Source organism: Melospiza georgiana, chromosome 18, assembly GCF_028018845.1.
Source record: "Melospiza georgiana isolate bMelGeo1 chromosome 18, bMelGeo1.pri, whole genome shotgun sequence".
Lineage (NCBI taxonomy): Eukaryota > Metazoa > Chordata > Aves > Passeriformes > Passerellidae > Melospiza > Melospiza georgiana.
The window spans coordinates 2,983,791-3,002,364 of NC_080447.1; the positions used below are offsets into that span (position 1 = coordinate 2,983,791).

Consider the following 18,574-nt stretch of genomic DNA (forward strand, 5'->3'; position numbering starts at 1 on the left):
GCCACCCCCCTACCAGCTTCCCCCCCCCGCCCTCTCCGCCGCAGCAGCGCGGCGGGTCCGTGCTCCACCCGCCCCCACGGTCGCCCCGGCTCGCCGAAGTCTTCCCCTAAAAAAAAAAAAGAGAAAAAAAGCGAAAAAAAAGCACCCCAACTTGTCCCACCTATAGGTCCATCTTGTTTAGAAACAGTTTGCTCTAAGGTAAATGCAGCGGGCAGATTCCACTCGCCCCCCCGCATGCCGTTAACCCCGCGGCGGGGAGGAAAAAAAAACCCGCGCGTCCCGGCGGCGGCCCATGCGGCGGCGCTCGGCGGCGGCGGGGCGGCGGCGGGCGGCCGCGGGCCGGGGGCTGCGCGGCGCGGCCGCCGTGAATGTGCAGGCGGCGGAGCGCGGTTAGGCGTTCGCGGCGCTCGCAGCGGTGTATTGTGGGATCCCGGCCGCCGCCAGCAGCGAGCACACACACAATATGTGGTGGCTCGCGAAAACGGGAGGCAGGAGCCTGGCGGGCAGCCCGCGCCGGTAACCGGCCCCATGTGAGACGGGAGCTCGCCTTTCGCCGCCCGGAGACGATCGGCCGCCCAGCGCGATGTCTTTCCGAGAGACCAAGGCGGGGGAAAAAGCCAAGCACCCTGAAGATCATGGCAAAAAGCAGAGTTCAAGTGAGATTGGGTCTTTTTTTTTCTTCGTCTTCTTCTTCTTCTTTTTTTTTCCTCCTCCTCTCCTCCTCCCTCTCTGCCTCTTGTCTGGTTGGGGTGGAGGGGGGGACCCGGTTGGCAATTCCCCCATTTTGGGGCTCGCTTCGCGGTGGATTTCCTCCCTGCCTGGGTGTGTAGATCGGGCGGCTCGTTAAAAAAAAAAAAAAAAAAAAGAAAAACCCGCACCGAAACGAAGATGTCTTTGTTGAATAATTTTTTTAACTTTATGGTTTTTTGTGTGGTTTTTCTTTCTTTTCCCCTTCCCCCTTTCTCTCTTCCCCCCCCCCCACCCCCCCCGCGTTCAGGTTGGATCAACGGAATGGAGAACAGCACGCAAGCCAGCACTTCTGTCGAGAAAAGAAATCACCATTGGAGAAGTTACAAGTTGATTATTGACCCGGCTCTGAAAAAAGGACAGCACAAACTCTACCGTTACGATGGGCAACATTTCAGCATGCCTGTGAGTGGGGGGCTCCCGGGTTTCCCCCATTGTGTCGTGTCTCCCCTGCCAGCCTCTGTCTTACCGGCGTTTTGGGGGCTGGGGGTCCCTTCGGGTCGTGGTAATCCTCGGCATAGCGCTTGTGTGTGTGGGAGGGGGGTCCTGGGGGGGACACGCACAGCCACCAAAGTTACAGCCACCTGACACTGTGTGTTCAACTGTCAGGAGCCCAAACCTGCGGCTTTTTCCCTGTGTTTCCAATCTGTGTGCATTTCCCAGCAGTATTGCAATTTGACACGTGTGTGTATGTGTGTGTGTGTGCTTTCCCCTTCCCTTGAGACAGCCCGTGCTTCCTCGGGGTTTATTTTTTCTTTTATTTTTGTCTTCGATTTCAAGTCTTGTTATTGCTGTTTCTATGTTTTCTCTCCTCCTCTTCCTCCTCCTCCTTCTCCCAGAACTCGGGGATCGCTCCTGTGGATTGTGTCAGGGATCCCAGAATAGGGCGAATATGGACCAAAACTAAGGAGTTGGAGCTGTCTGTCCCCAAATTCAAGGTACTGCCCTGACTTTTGTTATTACCTCTGGAAACTTGTTTATTTGAGAGTGAAGCCTGAGTTCTAAATAGTTTAATGGACCGTTTAAATGACAGTCATATTTCTATTAACATTGTTATTTAGCAAACTGTTTAACAATAATCCTCTTCTATGAGGATAACAAGAAATCAATGCCTCTGTCTGACGAGATCACTTGAAGGTTTTGGAGCTGGGGCTCCTGGGCCGGGGGGCAGTGGGGGGGGCTCTCTGCTGACAGCACTGCTCAAAATGCATCTTTGTAGCCCAGAAAGGAGCCGGTTCCAATGAATGGCTGCAGCGGCACAGCCTCTGCTCAGCTCCGAGGTTCACCCAGAGCCTTGGAGGTTTTTTTCCCCCCCAAAGTTTGCAGGATGCTTTAACCCTCTCCCTCCCGTGCCATCCTTAGGCTCCTCCCCCAAGCTCATTAACAATGCCGATTATTTTTATCGTTCCCCGCCTTGTGCCCGTTTCCAGATTGATGAATTTTACGTGGGGCCAGTGCCTCCCAAGCAGGTCACCTTTGCCAAGCTGAACGACAACATCCGTGAAAACTTTTTGGCCGACATGTGCAAGAAATATGGTGAAGTGGAAGAGGTGGAGATTCTCTACAACCCCAAGAACAAGAAGCACCTGGGCATTGCCAAAGTCATCTTTGCCACTGTCAAGGGTGCCCGGGAGGCTGTGCAGCACCTTCACAACACTTCTGTCATGGGCAACATCATCCACGTGGAGCTGGATACAAAAGGTAAGGGGGGCACGTTTGGGCCTCGTGTTTGGGGTGTGCAGAGCCCCTGTCTGTCCCAATCCCAGCATCGAGGCTGTTGCAGAGGGCAGGGACCTGGTGATTAAAAATACGAAGGGAGCCGGCAGCGGGTCTGGTGTCTGGGGCCTGGGCGAGTCACGTGGAGCCAAATGTGTTGTCTGTTGCTAAGAGACAGCCCTGTAATTTGCAAAATGCTGCCATCCTGCCTGTCCCCTGCCTCTCCCCTGCCCGTCCCTGTCCCTGCTCGCTGCCCTCTCGTGTCCCCCATCTCCCTGCCCCAGGCCGGTCCCTCTCAGCCCCCTGCCAGGGCTGCTGGACCCGGTGGCACCTGCGTTTTGCAAACCTGGCGTTTTTGGGCAAGTCCTGGTGGTTCCTGGTGGGACCCAGACCTGTGGGCTCTGGTGGCAGCAGCAGGGCTGGGTGCTGTGCCCTGCGTGCCTGGCATTTCATTGATACTTTGAGCGGGCTGGGGGCTGGCACAGCAGAGTGCACACGCAGCACTGCCAGGGTGTGCGAGTGTACGAGTGTGAGACTGGCTCTTAAAGTGACAGCAGCTCCCTGTGCTGGAGGAGCCAGCTGCCAGCCCCACTCCCGAGCCCTCAAAGCCCCATAAAGTTCCTGCAAGTGTGAAGGCATTGCATTTGGTCTGTTCTCTCTCCTCCAAGCATGCTAGTGAGAGGGCTTTCTAAAATCTGCCTGAATTTTAGAAAATGTCTAAGACTGAGGAGGTGTGGATCACTTGCTGATTGTATTTCTGCATTCTAAAGGTGGCATTTCTAGTTTAAAACTGGCTTGCTGCGCTCTTTCTTGGGAAAAAAGACTGCTAACACCATTTTCTTAAAATGCTGATATTTTTGTTCTATATTTAAAGGTTTCAACAGTTTAGTGCACAACCAGCACAGCAGTTGGTGTGCCACATGTGATAGAGTAGAACAGCATGTTTATTGACATTACTGACCACTGTTAGAAGAAAAATCACAGTAGCAGTTTAATATTTTCTATTGGGAGCTAGGCTTGACCTTGCATGTGTATACTTTGAAATTCTAGTATCAATAATTTTTACAAACAGGCTCCTTCCCTTGCTTTGAAATTTGAAGGTAAAAATCACATTTAAGGACAAATTAACCATTTGCAGATTTAATAACATAAGCTAAAGCTGTTTTGTAAGTGATGGATGTCTTAATGCCAATCATTTTAAACAAGCTGATTGTACTGCCTTCCTCCTTGTTCTCCTCCGTTTATAAACTATGCAGCAAGCCTTGAGCAGGCAGCTGTTCCAGAAAGTTTGTAGCACATCAGGGAAATGAGGGGGGGTTTCTGCTTCTGTTTCCTGGGAGAAAATGCTGAAGTCAGTTTCAAATTGCATTGCTGTTTTGTTTGCCAGCTTTATGCTCCTAATGTATTTTTTTCACACAGTTGCTTCTCTTTCGTTCTAAGGGAGTAGGACTGTCAATGTGCTATAATCTGTCAGAATCAAGTAAAAATTGTGTTCCTAAAATAGCATCAGCAGGTTAGGACATACTTAAAATATATATGTATCATTTTCACCATTTCTTTCTAGTGTTCTGCTTTGCAAGACGGTGAAAGGTTGTTAAAAACTGTTTTCACAGTGTAGCAAAATAAATATTAGGAGGGAAAGTATCAAGTTTATCTGTCTGGTGTGAGCACAGGCCTGGGAATCTGAAACTAATAAATCCAGGCTCCTCATCTGAGACAGGGTTGTTTAAAGAAACTTCTCTGCTCAGTTTATCCATCTACAGACTGGACACAACTAGTAATTACCTGTCTTAGAGCAATAGCTGGGAATCATTTCACATTCATAAACCTCTTTGAAATTGTAACTTTTCCTGCCTTATGTTTGGGATCCAGGAAGAACTATGTAACCATGACTTGATATTTTTTTAAGGACAAGTGAAAATAAACCAAACACTTCCATATCCGTGGCATTGTAGTGTCATGTGTGGGTGGTGTGTGTTAATATTTCAAGCTTATCTTCAGATTCTTGCAGTGAGAGATCTATTTTGTCATGACTTTGGTTGAACTTAAACAGTTTACATAGTTGAGGCTCAGGACTTTGTGAAATGAGATTTGATGCCCAAATAACTTTATCTGTAGCTTTTGTGCAAGATAAATAAGTCTTTTTCAGGACAGAATTGTGCTAAGAGTTGCTTTGTTTATGAATTGAACAAGGTGATTCACAGGGAGTTTGGGGTTTGATCCTACAGGACTTTCTCATAAAAGTAGTCCTGGTTTTGGGAGGTATTTCCTGAATAATTTTCTGGGCTCAGGTGCCCAGTCTGTCCATTTTTCTATGTATTCTTTATCTCTCAGAGCAAAATTCAGACAGTTTCAGGGTCTGGCTCTGTTGCCTTTGAAGCTGATGACAGATTTCTTACAGGCTGCAAAATAAGTAGGATTAAGTTTTTGTAGTAATGAAAAATTCAATATTAAGAAACTGGGTCTTTGTAGACTTTAGGAATGAAAAGGCTGAGGCTCAGTAATGCTATATGGGACAGTTTGCTCCTCTGGCTTTATTCTTCGAAGGATTCCACTGAGTTCTCCTTAAACCAGGGGAAAAAAAAGGATTAATTGGTGTCTGTTTGGAAAGAAAACATGTACAGTTTTGTCCTCAGCATTGCCATGCATTGTGTTTGCATTAGTGACAGGCAGTTCTCATGAGCAAGGTGTAGGGAGAGCTTTCTGAAGTGGCTCTGGGTGTTGGCAGAGGCTTCTCCCTTGGGTGAGAGTTTCACTTCTCAAATCTGCAAGCTTTGCTTGGCACTTTGGAGAGGAGGGAAACGGCTGCGCTCCACAGAGCATGGTAAAGAGCAGAGCTGCCAAGGAGGCTGAGAAGAGGAAAAAGGATTTAGAAACCTCCTTGTCTTGGCTGGAGAAGGGAGTGTCTGACTTCACTTGCCCAGCAGATTATTTTAAAATGATCCCTGCAAGCTCTGAGGTGATAACTGCTCCTCTCTTGCATGGATGGAGTGGGCTGGGAGTGGGGGCAGGGTCATGTGAGTGTCAGGAATGTGTATTTTTACATGAATAGTGATCTTTCTGTTTAATCAACTCTTGCATTGTGCTCTGTGCAGGTGAAACCCGCATGAGATTCTATGAACTGCTGGTTAATGGTCTTTACACTCCTCAGACCCTCCCTGTAGGCACTGAACAGGACGTGTCCCCAACTGGGAACGAAGCTCTCCAGGTAGGTGTGCTTGGCTTTTCTTAAAGGAAAACTTTCTAGAAAATCTCAAACATTAACATTAGCATTTTAACATTTTTAATTTATCTGTATTTGTCTTGCTGTAGTTCCAATGGATGTTACTAATTCACATTTAAATAGAACTTGCTCATAATTGCCATAGCAAATGTACCTCTGAATGTGGAGCACATGGCTGGTGTGTGCCTGCTTTGCACAGAAAATGCTTTTTGTCTTCGTGCCCTATTAACATTAGAAATTCCTGCAGTTAGGACTGGATCAGATCTGTCCCTGAGATGAGCTTTTCCCTTGAAGTCAGGGGAATGATTTACAGTGGTACATTTGGCCTGGCGTCTGCGGTGTGCAATCCTCAGCACGCACGGACTTCAGCCTCGCTTAAAGGCTGAGGGGTGCAAGGTGGCTGAGCTTCAATAGTGACATCAATTTTCCAGAATCTTAATTAGTTGCTGGAATCAGCTTTTAATAAAAGCAATGGACAGAATTCCTGTGGGCTTCCAGGGGTCTCTCGATATTTAGGGCACAATTCTCTCAGTGGCTTTGCATGATTACCTGCTTCCCTGTAACCCCACTGGGATGAGAGGGCCAGGGGAAAGGGAAGCCTGTTTGTGTGAAGTTACCAGCCTCTTTGGCTTGTCTGAATGTACTTTGACTCCTCACTGGGACTTGGGAACTGATTTTAAGACATCAAATTTGAAAGAGATTTGGTAAAGATTCTTTTTTTCTTTCTCTCTACTCATACAACTTCTTAAAATGCCATGATTTCATTAATTCTGTGATCAAGTGTTTTCAGGACAGGTAATAGCTGTGCAGTGAACATGAAATCCCATTGATCTGAAAAAAAGAAATGTCTCCTCCCACCAAAGCACCCCAACAGCAGCAAGGCAAAACCCCAGTGTCCTTTTAACAAAATCATAAAAGAGGTTGGTTCTTCCTTACCTCCCAGCAAGGTGCTTTTAAAGGCAGGGGGGAGACAGGTAATGATTTTGCTGGGAGCCCTGCTATGAGTAGACCCTGACTGCTCATTCTTGCTACTTCCACATCTCAAATAAAAATGGGCAGATTTGTTCTTACTCTTTTTTTCAGGGTTAACAGCAAAACACTTAATTGATTACCATCACCCAAAGCAGTCCCTGCTGTAATTATCCTTAAGATTCTTTCTCTAGATATTATGTTCATGTGTTATATTATTGTCCTGAATTGATTTTTTTCCCAAATACCACCAGAATTATTGCTTTGTAAATAACTTTTAACTGTTTGCATCATGATTTTGGCACTAGGATGTGCCAACAAACTTGTTTGCTGCTGTAATTCAGTAAATTACTCCTGACATTTGTTCCTCCTCTCATGCAGAGCAGCAAAGATCTGACAGCTCTGCAATCCCTGCCTCCAGGCCATACACAAACCCCACTGAAAAACACTCCACAGCACATCTACACTAAAGGTGCAGCAGTGTGGATGTTGTTGAGAACCAGCCACGTGCTTCCTGCTCCTCTCTGTGGGTTTTAGGACAGTTGAGGAAGAAACTTTTTCTTGATGTCTCTCTGGTCATGGTGTCCAGGGGGTCAAACTGAGAGCAAGTCCACACTACTGAGTGGGTGAGATGTGTGAACACAGCAGGCAGGTGAGAGTTCAGCTTGAGTTTGATGGTGCTGGCATGTTCCAAGCAGGTCATTTTACACATCTCTGCCTTCCTGTGCTTGACAGGTCTCACCAGTTGACTATCCTGGTGTACTTTTAGGCAGCTGGAGTTCAGTCCATCCTCTCTTGCTACCAGGAAGATTCTTACTGAGCTCCTGCTTTGCATTATGGAAAATTGATTCTGGAGCTGAAGATAAGTGTGGCACTGTTATGACTCAGCAGAGTCTGAGCTGGAGCAGGGCTGCTCCTAGAAACCCCCTGAATGTGCCTGTGAAGTGAGTTACAGAGCAAGGACTTGGCTGCTCTGTAGGTTTGTAGGGTTTCAGTTTCAAACACCATAATCAGTAGCACTCTGAGCATTTGACTTTGTGAGAAGCTTTAAAATGGTGTTTTTCTGGCAGTTGAGAACTTTATGTATGTTACAGATGAGTGGTAGGGAGGATGGTGGGCTGGCTCTGCTGCACAGCTTTGGCTGCAGGCTGACAGTTCACTCATTTGTATGTTTTGATTTGTTCACCAAAAAAACCAAAAATTGACAATTTCACGTCTCAGACTTTCCTTATTGTCATCCCTGTTTGCAGCTTACACAAGCATTACATAGTTGCTAGCAACTGGAACTCTTCCAGCTGAAAGTGGTGTGGAAGTCTCCTGTTCACCTGATGCTCTTGGGGGTAGCTTACAAGGAAAACTTGTATCTTCTTTCTTCTTCCTCCCCTTGCAGACAAGTTACTGTTGCCTGACTTTTTCTTTTAAATCAAAGAGGACTGTTAGCAGTGGATAATAACCATTAGGTTTGTGTTTTCAGGGTTGCTGTAACCTATTTATTTTCTTGCCATGGAAATCAGCACAAACTCCTGGGTGCTCAACTCCTCTGAAAACCAAACAGATTGGACAGATATGGTTGTAGAAGTGTGTGTTGAGGTGCTTTTCTGTGGTGTTGTTGCAGCTGACGGACTCCCTGAAGCGCCTGAAGGACAGCTCCCTCTCCTCGGCGGGATCCTCCGTCACCCCGAACAGCAGCACGCCCTTTTCCCATGACACTGCCTATTCCAGCTGCCGGCAGGACACCCCAAACTCCTACAGCCAATTCACCCCCCAGTCGCAAGGAACGCCCCACACCCCGCGCCTGGGGACGCCCTTCTCCCAGGACTCCACCTACTCCAGCCGACAGACGACCCCTGTGTACCACTTTGGGCAGGACAGCGGCTACAAACCCCGGAGGCACGAGGCGAAGTTCACGGACGCGTACAACCGGCGCCCCGGGCACCACTACATGCACAACTCGGCAGGGGTGTTCCGAGGCACAGAGCATCAGTTCAGTACCTTCAAATCCCATCAGCAGGAGCCTGTCCAGTTCTCTCACACTCCTCCCCTGAGCCACTCTAGTTCTTCGAGCTATAAATCTGCCTTTTCCCCCTATCAAGCACCAGCTGTTTTTCCCCAGTCCGAGGAGCAGCAGCCGTTTCCCCCGGCTTCCAGGGAGACAGAGTACAGGAGACCTGCACCACCTCCCACAGACATGGTGGTGGAAAGCAGCGCTGCCCCCAGCATCGATTTTGTCCCAGTGAAGGAGAAACCGGAGGAGCCTCCGCCCTTGCCCGACTCGAACTCTGTTCCTGAACCAAGCACAGCGTCCTTCTCTCAGACTCCAGAGAGGAGCGAGACTCCTGGCACCCCCACCATGGAGACTGAGATGCAGCATAACAGTTTAGACTCAAGGATTGAGATGCTCTTAAAAGAGCAGAGAACAAAATTACCCTTTCTTAACGAGCATGACTCAGATAATGAGATCAGAATGGAAGGTAGCCCTATTTCCTCCTCTTCTTCCCAGCTCTCCCCCATCCCAACGTACGGTTCGAACTCTCAGCCCGGTTTCAGGGGTCAGACGCCTTCCTCGCGCCCTTCCAGCACAGGCCTGGAGGACATCAGCCCCACACCCTTACCTGATTCTGATGATGATGAGCCCATCCCTGGGACAGCTTCTCTGAGTCAGAATTCCCGGGGGACATCAGAGGCCAGCATGACTCCCATTGATCAGCTGAGCAGGACCTCCAAAACTGAGACCTCGGAGGCTAAAGAAATGGTGCCTGGTGACCAGACTCCAACGTCAGAAAAAATGGATGAGGTAAGTGAGGTGGAACTGAGTTGTGAGGCTTTGCATGTGTCCCCAGAGCTGGACAGGGTGGGGAATTGCACTTGTCTTTGTGTCATCAGAGTGTGGGGTTTCTGGTGGCTTTTCCTTTTACTCGAGCCAGCTGGAAATGAGTTAGATGTGACACAAAGTAATGGTCTTAATCAATTTGCAGTCTCCAGCTTTCCTTATTTATAATACCAGCCTGCTGCAATTTATAGCTTCAGGAGAGCTCAAGGACTGCACAAGCCACCAAAGTTTGGCCAGTGCTCAGGCTGTGTGAACATCCTGAGTGTTGACAGACACTTAAGCCACTAGAGGAGTTAATGGAGCACTTTCTGCCATTGCCGTGGTCCCTGAGCAGGGGTGTGTATGCAGGCACACACTTGCTTAGCTGGGCTTTCATGTTGCACTGAAGTATTGAGTGTATAGGGTGTTTGAAAGCTCTCCAGCTATTCCTGCCATCTGCTTCCAACGGGAGACAGTTGCTGGGTTTTAATACTCACTTTGCTCAGGAGAGAGGGAGTATATGAAAGGGGGAGGCAGTTGACTTGTGGGGGATGTGCTCCACTGAGTTTTCCAATAATAGAGCAGAGCTTGTTGCCTCTGCCGGGGCATTTGTGGCAGAAGGGGGAGACAGAGCTGAACTGGTGCCAGCAGACAGGAATTATGTTGCATGGTGTGTCTGTTTGGGAGGTCTTTTGCAACAAATGTGAGTATCACTGCAGTGGATGTGTTGGTCCTATTGTGCTGTGTCAAGGAACAGTCAAAATACAGATCTTTGCAAATGCCAGACCTTTCTCCTCAATGTTTATAATGGTCATGCAGGCAGATGAAAGTGCTGTCCCTGGTGTGCAAGAATGCTGCAGTCAAGAGGTCTGGTCTTGTGTAAATGTCCCGAGTATGGTAGATAAATTTAATTTACCCATGAAAGTTTATTGGGGTTAAGCTGGCAGAATGGGTTTCCCTCCAGTGGATTGCAGTTGTGAGGTTTTCACCAGAGAAGCGGCTGCATTCGGGAGAGGAGGAGCTGCTCCCGCAGCCATGGGCTTTGCAGGATGCTTCCCTGGAGGGAAAGCTCTGCAGCAGTAACACAGTGTCGGTCTGGGTGCTAAATACTGAAAACAGTGTGACTGTGCTCTGGATATTTTGGTTTTTTTTGCATGCCTTTCCAAACCTGCTTGTCCTTGCAGTTGCCAGTTTAGCCTTTGAAACAGTTCAGCTGCTTGAGTTCTCATTCATCATCCAGGCTGGCCCAGGCTCCCCTCCTGGGAGGCGAGTCCCTGGCTGGTGGGGCTGATGATGTGTTAATTAGGAATGGAGTTTTGATTCCTTAAGCTCCGGTCTGGCAGGCTTAGAGGGGCCACTGTTAGTTTGACTGCAAACCAGTGAGGAAGACATCCCTCATCTCCTTGCCTTTCTGGGTTTGTATCTGCTGTCCCTGCACTCGTGCAAGGGGGTTGCAGCCAATTCTGAGTGTGTTTAGGAAGATGGGTAGGTGCCAGCATGGTGTGTGGGGTCAGGCACTTGTGTAGCTGACCCTGGGTTTGGGGGACTGGCTGGGATGGGATATTGTAGGTTGTGATATGGGGCAGCAGCGTGCTGATGTTGAAGCCCGTGTTGAATCTTTGTTTCCCCTTAGTGAGATGCTGGTGTCAGAAGTTCACGTTGATGGGTCTGTGATACAAAATTATGTAAGTGCCTCAATCTCTGCAGAAGTCAGAAGGGTGGTAGCAGGGTCTCCATGCAGGTCATTGCTGCTTTATTTGTCTCCTTCCCCCCAAAAAGTTGATGTTTGTTGTTGGAGCTGTTTATTCAGACTTCCTCTTGGTTACAAATCACACTGAGCTATTCTGACGTGTTTGAAAAGTTGCCTGAGCCTTTCATTGCTCCTTGTGATGCAGAAAAAACGATCTCCATGTGTTTTTGCTTCCTTTCCCCACCCTTCTCCCCACACAGTTTTTTGCTTTAGAAAAAGGCTCTTCTGGCTTCCCTCTTTTGCTGAAGGAGCAGAGCTGAACAGTGACTTAACATAGGCTGAAATTTGAGCTGCAGCTTTCCAACTGAGTTAGAGAGGGGCATTGAGTCTGTGTAAGGGCTGGAAAGCTGAACCTCCAGCTTCAGCCTATTGTGATACCACTGTTCTACCCCAGTCCTTCACAGAGTCCTCCAGTGAAACAGAGGAAAGGCAGACACAAATATTTCTTGTGACTGTGTGCCTTAGGGAGCAGAGCAGGGGTGATATCTTGGTGCAGGGAAGGCTCATTAACTATCATAAGGAAGCAATAAAAGGCAGAGAGTTTGAACTTATTTACCTAATATTTGCCCCTTCAAGGGTCAGAGCAGCCCCAGGCCAGCTCTCTTTGGGTGGGTGCTCTGGCTGGGAGAATCACAGGATTCATGAGGATGCCAGCAAAGTCACAAGGAAGTTTTTCCTGAGGTGATCAGTGCTTTTGAAGGACCTCCTCCTGTTACCCATCAAAACAAGCATGATTTTTGTCAAGGATTGCTGATACAATAACATCTGCTCTGTAGGTGAAGTGCTGTCAAATCATCAGGCAGATTAACCCCCCCAGACTCACCATAAGTAAAGGAGGTACAGCCAAGGCCAGCAAATGCTCTGATTTATCATGCAAGGCCCTGGAGTTTGATTTCAAGATCCTGTGTGGTACTCCTAAGCCAGAGTTTGGCAGGGATTTTGGGTGTGGGAGAGGAAGGGCTCTGCATCTGTCTGCAACACCTAACCCAGCTAATCTCAGAGCAGTGATTAAAGTCTGCAGAGAAAGTCCAGCTAAGCTTAGCCAAGGGGCCAGGCTGAGAGGTGGAACAGTGGGATTTGGGCAGTATGAGGTAAGGGAAGGAGAAGGATCCTTTCCAAAAAGAACAACCTGCCAGGCAGGAAGGCAGGGCAGAGTGGACTTTTTCAAAAAACTAGAAGATGGCAAAGAAAAAAAGCTGAGCTGCATTGTTATATGAGGGAATTTTTTGAAGGAGCAATGTACAAACTTTCCTTCCTATGTGCTTGAGAAGATAAAAAGGAAAGAATTGCAATAATTTCTTTTCACAGGGTTTTTGCTGTTTCGGAAGTGCAAAGGTTAAGTACGTACAGTTTGACGTTTTGACATCCCATCTGAGCCAGGTCTTGTTTTGGCTTGGCTTGTGGCAGGAAGAGGCCCTGCCTTTGTGCTGGGGAGGGTGACAGGATTGCAGCCAGTCACTTTGCTGTGTATTGATGATGCCTTTCATGTTTCAGCTTATGAATGTATCAGTTTGTGTGCACAGCCAGTGTGTAATAGGAAGACTGTGTGGTTGACAGTGGTATTTTTCCAGATTTAAAAGTACAAAAGCACTTTTTAATTGAGGGATCAGCAGAATCCTGTCCTCCTTGTAGTTTGGCTAAGCACTGAGTTACTGAGGTGGGAGGGACGCCTTAAAAATGCCAGAGATCATCATAAAAATAAAGATCCTGAAGCATGAATGAGGTGAGAGCAGTTCTCCTGCTGTTTGCTGGGAATTTTAGCAAATGCGTTGGGGAGTGGACTGGAAGTTACAAAGTACTCAACAGCCCTAGAGACCCTGAAAGCCACTGCTGTCAGCAGCTGTTGGGAGTGTTTTGAGTGCTGTGCTGGGTGCTGAGGTGCCTCTTGCAGGACAGCACCAGCATCCCTGGGACAAGCTGTGTGCATGCAGTGGGTCCTCTCACAGCTGCCCAGGGAGGATTTCCCAGCTGTGCTCACACACAGACAAGGTGGGTCAGGCTCAGCCCTACAACAGCTCTGCTGAAGTCCCTGAGGTTACATCTGGACTGAATTTGCCCTTTGTATTGAAGCATCTTTGGGTTCTTGTGTGGTCACGGCCAGAACTGCAAGAAATTTTTGTTGAAGTGTCATATTGTCCCTCTGGAGCCTTAGCAGGATGTGATGACATTCCCCTCAAGACACTGCCTCGTGTCTTGTGTGGCTCCATCCCCATCCACACTGGGCATTGTTTCAGTGCTGGTAAATGATTGCCCATTCCTGCAGAGCCAAATTCAGCCTTTAGTGTTCACACTGGGGTGAGACAAAGCAGAGCCCAGGTGTTGTCCAGGCAGGGAGAGGAGCTGCTGAGGGTTTTGGTGCTAGCAGCACCTGCAGTGGTTGCCCCAGGGGCAGCTGGAGCTGAGCTGGGCAGGAGCAAGTCCATCTGTGCCTGCAGGAGGATGTTCTCTCCCTGTTCCCTGCTCCCACCCATGGACTGTGTGGGCTGGAGGCAGCCCCTGGGATGAATTACATGGAGCCTCCTAAAGGTGAACCCAATCTCGCTCTGCTGAGGGATGCTTCTGGGCTGAAGAGCTCAGAAGTGATTTATTCAAGGTAAATGCACATTAAGGTTTAGAAGGTAGATCCTTAAGAGCCAGGAAATTTGATACCTTCGTTTCCACAGTAACTGTGCAAGAGCCCTTGTGCCCATTGGTGGCTGTTAGTATATATAATATATATGGGTACACCTGGGATCCAGTTTACAGCTGGAGTGGGATTTATCATTTCTGGAGGGAGATGGGGAGAGTGGATGGGGGAAATGGTTGCTCTGAATGTAGCCTTTTAATTGAAGAAGGGAGAAAAACCTGAGAGCTGTGATTTATACCCAGTCTCATAAACACTTTTTCAAATTTTCCTGCCTCCTGAGCTCTTGCAAATGTGATCATGCCTGACAGAACCGGTTCCTAATGGAAACTCAAAAAATAGGTATCATGTTATGACCATGAGTTTCCAGAAATGCAGCCAGCCAATGCCCAGGCAGCAGAGATTTGGATGACTGCTGTGGTTTTACATGTGAATTACACCAGCCATGCTAAACCTGTGAAATTAAAATGAGAGTGAAGTGCTTAAGCTGTGGGTTCAGTTCTGCCCTCCCTGACCCACACACAGCAGCAGTGAGAAGCCACAGAGACTTCAGGGGATCTTGTGGAGTCTGAGCTTGTTCAGAAGAGAAAGGCAGCACACAAATCCCTCAAAAGGTGATTTAAATGTGACACTACAGTGGCCCACTGGCCCCTTTGGGAGCTCAGTGTTCTGTTCAGACACTGAGTCCTGAGGAGGGAGCAGGCTGGGGCAGGACTGCAGCTCTGCATCCTCCTGGAGATGCTGAGGACCCACTCCTAAATAACCTGACCAAGGCAAGGATGTCCAGCAGTGGAAGTGCAGGTTGTTATTTTACCTTTTTTTCAGAATTGATGCTGGAAGACCACAGGCAGGGATTGCTTTCTTGTACACTGATTCATTTACCACATGACAACCTGCTGCTCCTGCAAAAATTTATATGAAGCAGAGGAGTCTGTTCATTTTTGCTAAGTTGTATTTCACTTTTGACTTTTTGTATTTGGCTCTGATGTGATTCTTGGAGTGCTTGCAGAGTGGTTAGCAGAGCAGAGAGCTTGACCAGACAAATGTTCAGTAGAGGAAGGAGCAAGAGGTAACAAGCCCAGTTTACCATCACTTTTTTGGAGCAGTGTTGCATAGGATCCACCTGGCATTCCTGATGATACACCCCTCATGCATGTATGCTTGTGGGGGGAAGGAAACCTGAATGGAAAAATATTTGACTGTTTGTGGTTTGGTTTATTTGGATAGCAAGCAGCTCCAGTAGAGTGAGAGAACGTGTCTCTGGTTGATAACAGAGCTGGAAATGGTGAAATGCTGTGGAGTGTAACTGAAAAATAGAAAGCAGGCTGTGGTTGGGAGGCTGAGTGGTTCTTTTGCTCTCACACCGGGCCAAGGCTTTGAGGCTTTTTCATTTTGCATACCTGATAGAATTGACATTGCCATTGCTTTTTATAAATCACTGTTACTGACAATACTCTCATCACAGGCTCAGTTTGTTCTGTTTCTCCACCAGTGACTTTCTGTAAATTTTCAGTTCCTGGCAGACTGACTGTGTATACTTGAACTGCTTGTAAATAGGTAGAGCATTGCTTATTTTGTGTTTGTATAATCTGTAGATGCCTCTGCACTGCAAAGTTAGCTCCAAATTAGTGTTTAACCATAGCACACAACTTATGGTGGAATAATATCTTCAAATCTGGGCTCTGCAGACCATCCACAGCTAGAGAGCCACTGACCATCTTCCTTTTGCTGCTTGCAGAGCTCTTCCTATTCTTTACAGCCCTCAGGATTTAGCAGTGACAATATTGAATGTTCAGATGTCATAAATGCAGGCTGTGAAGCCTCACACTGAAGTGACACATTTTCCTCACAGTTTCTCCAACCCATTATCATTCCAGTTGCGTTTCGCATCTGATGCCTGTGAAAAGTGACCAAGGGAATGCAGACAAGTTACTGGATGGCGGCGTGTGTTGCAACATGCAGTGACACTGAGAAAACGTGCCAGTGTGTTAGGTAATCAGTAGAAATATTGAGAAAATAATTGCTGTTAACATATTGTGCTGGCAGCCGCCAGAACAGCACTAATTTCTGGGTCTGGTTGTGAAGATGCCGGAGCAGCCGCTGTGTTCTATATGTGTCTGTGTTTGACACAGAGCACTGAGCAGACACTGAGCTCTTATTCAAATTTCTGCTGGCTGGTGCCTTTCCTGGAGTCCTCTAAATAGATACAGTTCATCAGTAGAATGTTTTTTCCATACTGCATCAATTTTGAGGCCCATGACTTTGCCACCCCCCTTCTGTTAATTTTAATTTTCAGTTTGGGGCACTTGTTTGTACCTAGTGAAGATGGGGCAGAACTCAAAATGAAACTTGTGAGATCGTTAACTCTGTGCATCACATACCTGCCCGCGAGGGCTCCTTTGACCCAGACGTGTTATTGCTGTCTCAGGATTTATTATGAAAGTGCAGTGCTTGCTTTTGGAAATGCCCATTCATCATGACAAAAAGACCGCTCACGTTTTGTGCTCCTAAAAACAAAATATTTAAAAAACCAAAGAAGATGCTCCTAAAAACAAAATATTTAAAAAAACAAAGAAGAAAGAAAATGGTAAGGGAAAAAAAAAGTTAAAAATGTTTTTTTATTTGCATAGTGCTAAAATAAGGTCAGCATCTGCTTTCACACATTTCCAACAGCGCAGACAGGCCTCATGGAGTGGAAATAGCAAGGCAGCAGATTGAGGTTTCTCATTTCTCTCTGGGCTGGAAGAGGTGGAAGAGGTTTGCTCCTCTGGCTGCTGCAGGGCTGTTTCTCCAGGAGCAGTTTGAGTAGAGGAAGTTGTTGGTGGCTTGGGCTCCGGCGGTGGCTGAGCACGGAGGCAGCGCCGGAACCGAAACTGCCCGGGCTCTGCTTGGCACCGAGCCTGCACAGGGGACACCTGGAGCCCACCTTGCAGCTTTCCCTCAACTTCGGCTCCTTTTGGTGGGTTTGGAGTTGCTGGCTGCTCCAAAGGGCTATGTTTGGACTGTGTGTTTCTGTGATAACAGTGATAACAGTGTGCTAAGTGCAATTACCACACACCTTTGACCAGCTCGCCTGCATTTTGCCCCATCTCTCTCAGTATCAGGCAGCAAGTCAGGGACATAGTTAGGAAAAAGGCTCTGAGAAATGGAGGGGAGGAAGAGGAGGAGAAACAAAGATGGTCTTGCCAAGGTCGAGTCCTCCCTGTCTCACCTCCTTGCCTGCACCTTCAAGCATTCAAGGTGGGATGTCCTCAGGCTCACTGCTGCCCAGATTCCCTGTGCCACTGAGTGCAATGGCACAGAGCCTGAGGAAGAAGAGGGCTGAGTATGGTGCAGGGTGGGTGACACTAAGGATGGATGAGATTTTGTTTTTCCTGGGCCTTTGTGCTGTCCTGATCAAGGATTCTGATGTCTGCTGCTTTTGTGGGTGATGTGGGGTGGGAGTTACTCTCTGACATCCAGATTTTTTCCACAAGAACTGTGCTTGGCAGTGAGCAGACATAGTTTTAATGTTATGTCCAGGCAGCCTGTCCTCCTCCTGTGGTGCAGGATCAACATGTGTTGCACACACCAGGGAGACATTCCCTGTGGAGCCTGGGGAGGGATTGCTGAAGCAGGCAGCTTTTTTCCAGATTTCCCTTTTCCCAAAGGAGCTTGTTATTTCTGGTGCCTTGTGTATCCCAGGCAGAACAAAATACACTTATTTGAGGTGATGGCAGTGTTGTTTGGTGGAAGCAGGAGCTGGTGTGATGTTGGCACATGGCTCTGGGGACTGTTTCCAGTCCTTGTTGCTAAGCAGTTGCCAAATGTGGCATTTTGGTCGGCAGATGTGGCTGAGAGTTTCCAGTGCAGATAATTGAAATATTGTCTTTGAAGGATGCAGATAAATGTGAGCAACTGTTATCATGGTGCTACAAGCATTTTGCTATTGTCAGGAAGAAGGAATACTTGGAAAATATGAAAATCCTTCATACTGCATGAAATTATTCAAATTGCAGTAATACATTAAGGGCAATCTACCAGTGGAATGTATGCCATGGAGATGTGTGTGAAGGGATTAATTTTGACAAGGGAATCTCAACAAATTTATTTGCTTGTTAATATAGTGTCAGGTGGGATGTATCTCCCAAATTACCTCAGAAAAGTGGTAGCAGCAGATGGGTTTGCAAAGCTGAGGTGTGTTGCAGGTCGGTGGTGAGGGTTTGGTGGCAAGGGGCAGCCCCGATGGAGGATGGTGTCCTGATGCTGGGGTTGCTTTTAAATTCCCTGGGAGCTGGCATCATGCTGGGGCACCCAGCCTGGCTGCCAGGCACCAGCAGTGAGCTGTGAACCCTCCTGGGTTGGATGTTCAGGCTTCAGCTTGAGCAAGTCTTGTTGCATGACTTTGTCTTGGGTTGTTGCTGGGGCACACGTGCTGCAGTCAGAGGAGGGTCAATTTTTGCAGTATTTTTGCTATTTTAACTGAGCTGTGGTATCAAGAGCATTGCATGGAGCAGTTGTGTTAGTGAGGCACAGCTTCAGAATTGTGTTCAGTGAGATGTATTGATGGTGGTTGCTGATATAATGACCACTGTGCAGCTCTGGTGCTTCAAAAGGTGCTGAGGCCAAACGGTGCTAAGTAATAAATGGTGAGCTGCAAACCACCACAGCAGCTGTTCCTGCAGAACTGCTAAAAAATAAAAAGATGCCCATGCCTTGCAGCTGGCCACTGGATCAGTGAGCAGGGCATGGAATGCA

The 18,574-nt window shown here is 47.7% G+C and overlaps 1 protein-coding gene across 1 annotated transcript in view; it reads left to right on the forward strand.

Annotated features, from left to right (window-relative positions):
- The first annotated feature begins 439 nt into the window (after positions 1 to 439).
- The window catches only part of SETD1B (SET domain containing 1B, histone lysine methyltransferase), a 47,466-nt gene continuing 29,331 nt past the window's right edge, over positions 440 to 18,574 (forward strand). Inside the window, exons 1-6 of the mRNA XM_058036805.1 lie at positions 440 to 656; positions 998 to 1,152; positions 1,587 to 1,685; positions 2,178 to 2,448; positions 5,559 to 5,671; positions 8,271 to 9,449. Coding sequence (XP_057892788.1) covers positions 584 to 656; positions 998 to 1,152; positions 1,587 to 1,685; positions 2,178 to 2,448; positions 5,559 to 5,671; positions 8,271 to 9,449 — 1,890 coding nt within the window. The 5' untranslated portion in view covers positions 440 to 583. The remainder of the gene's footprint in view (positions 657 to 997; positions 1,153 to 1,586; positions 1,686 to 2,177; positions 2,449 to 5,558; positions 5,672 to 8,270; positions 9,450 to 18,574) is intronic.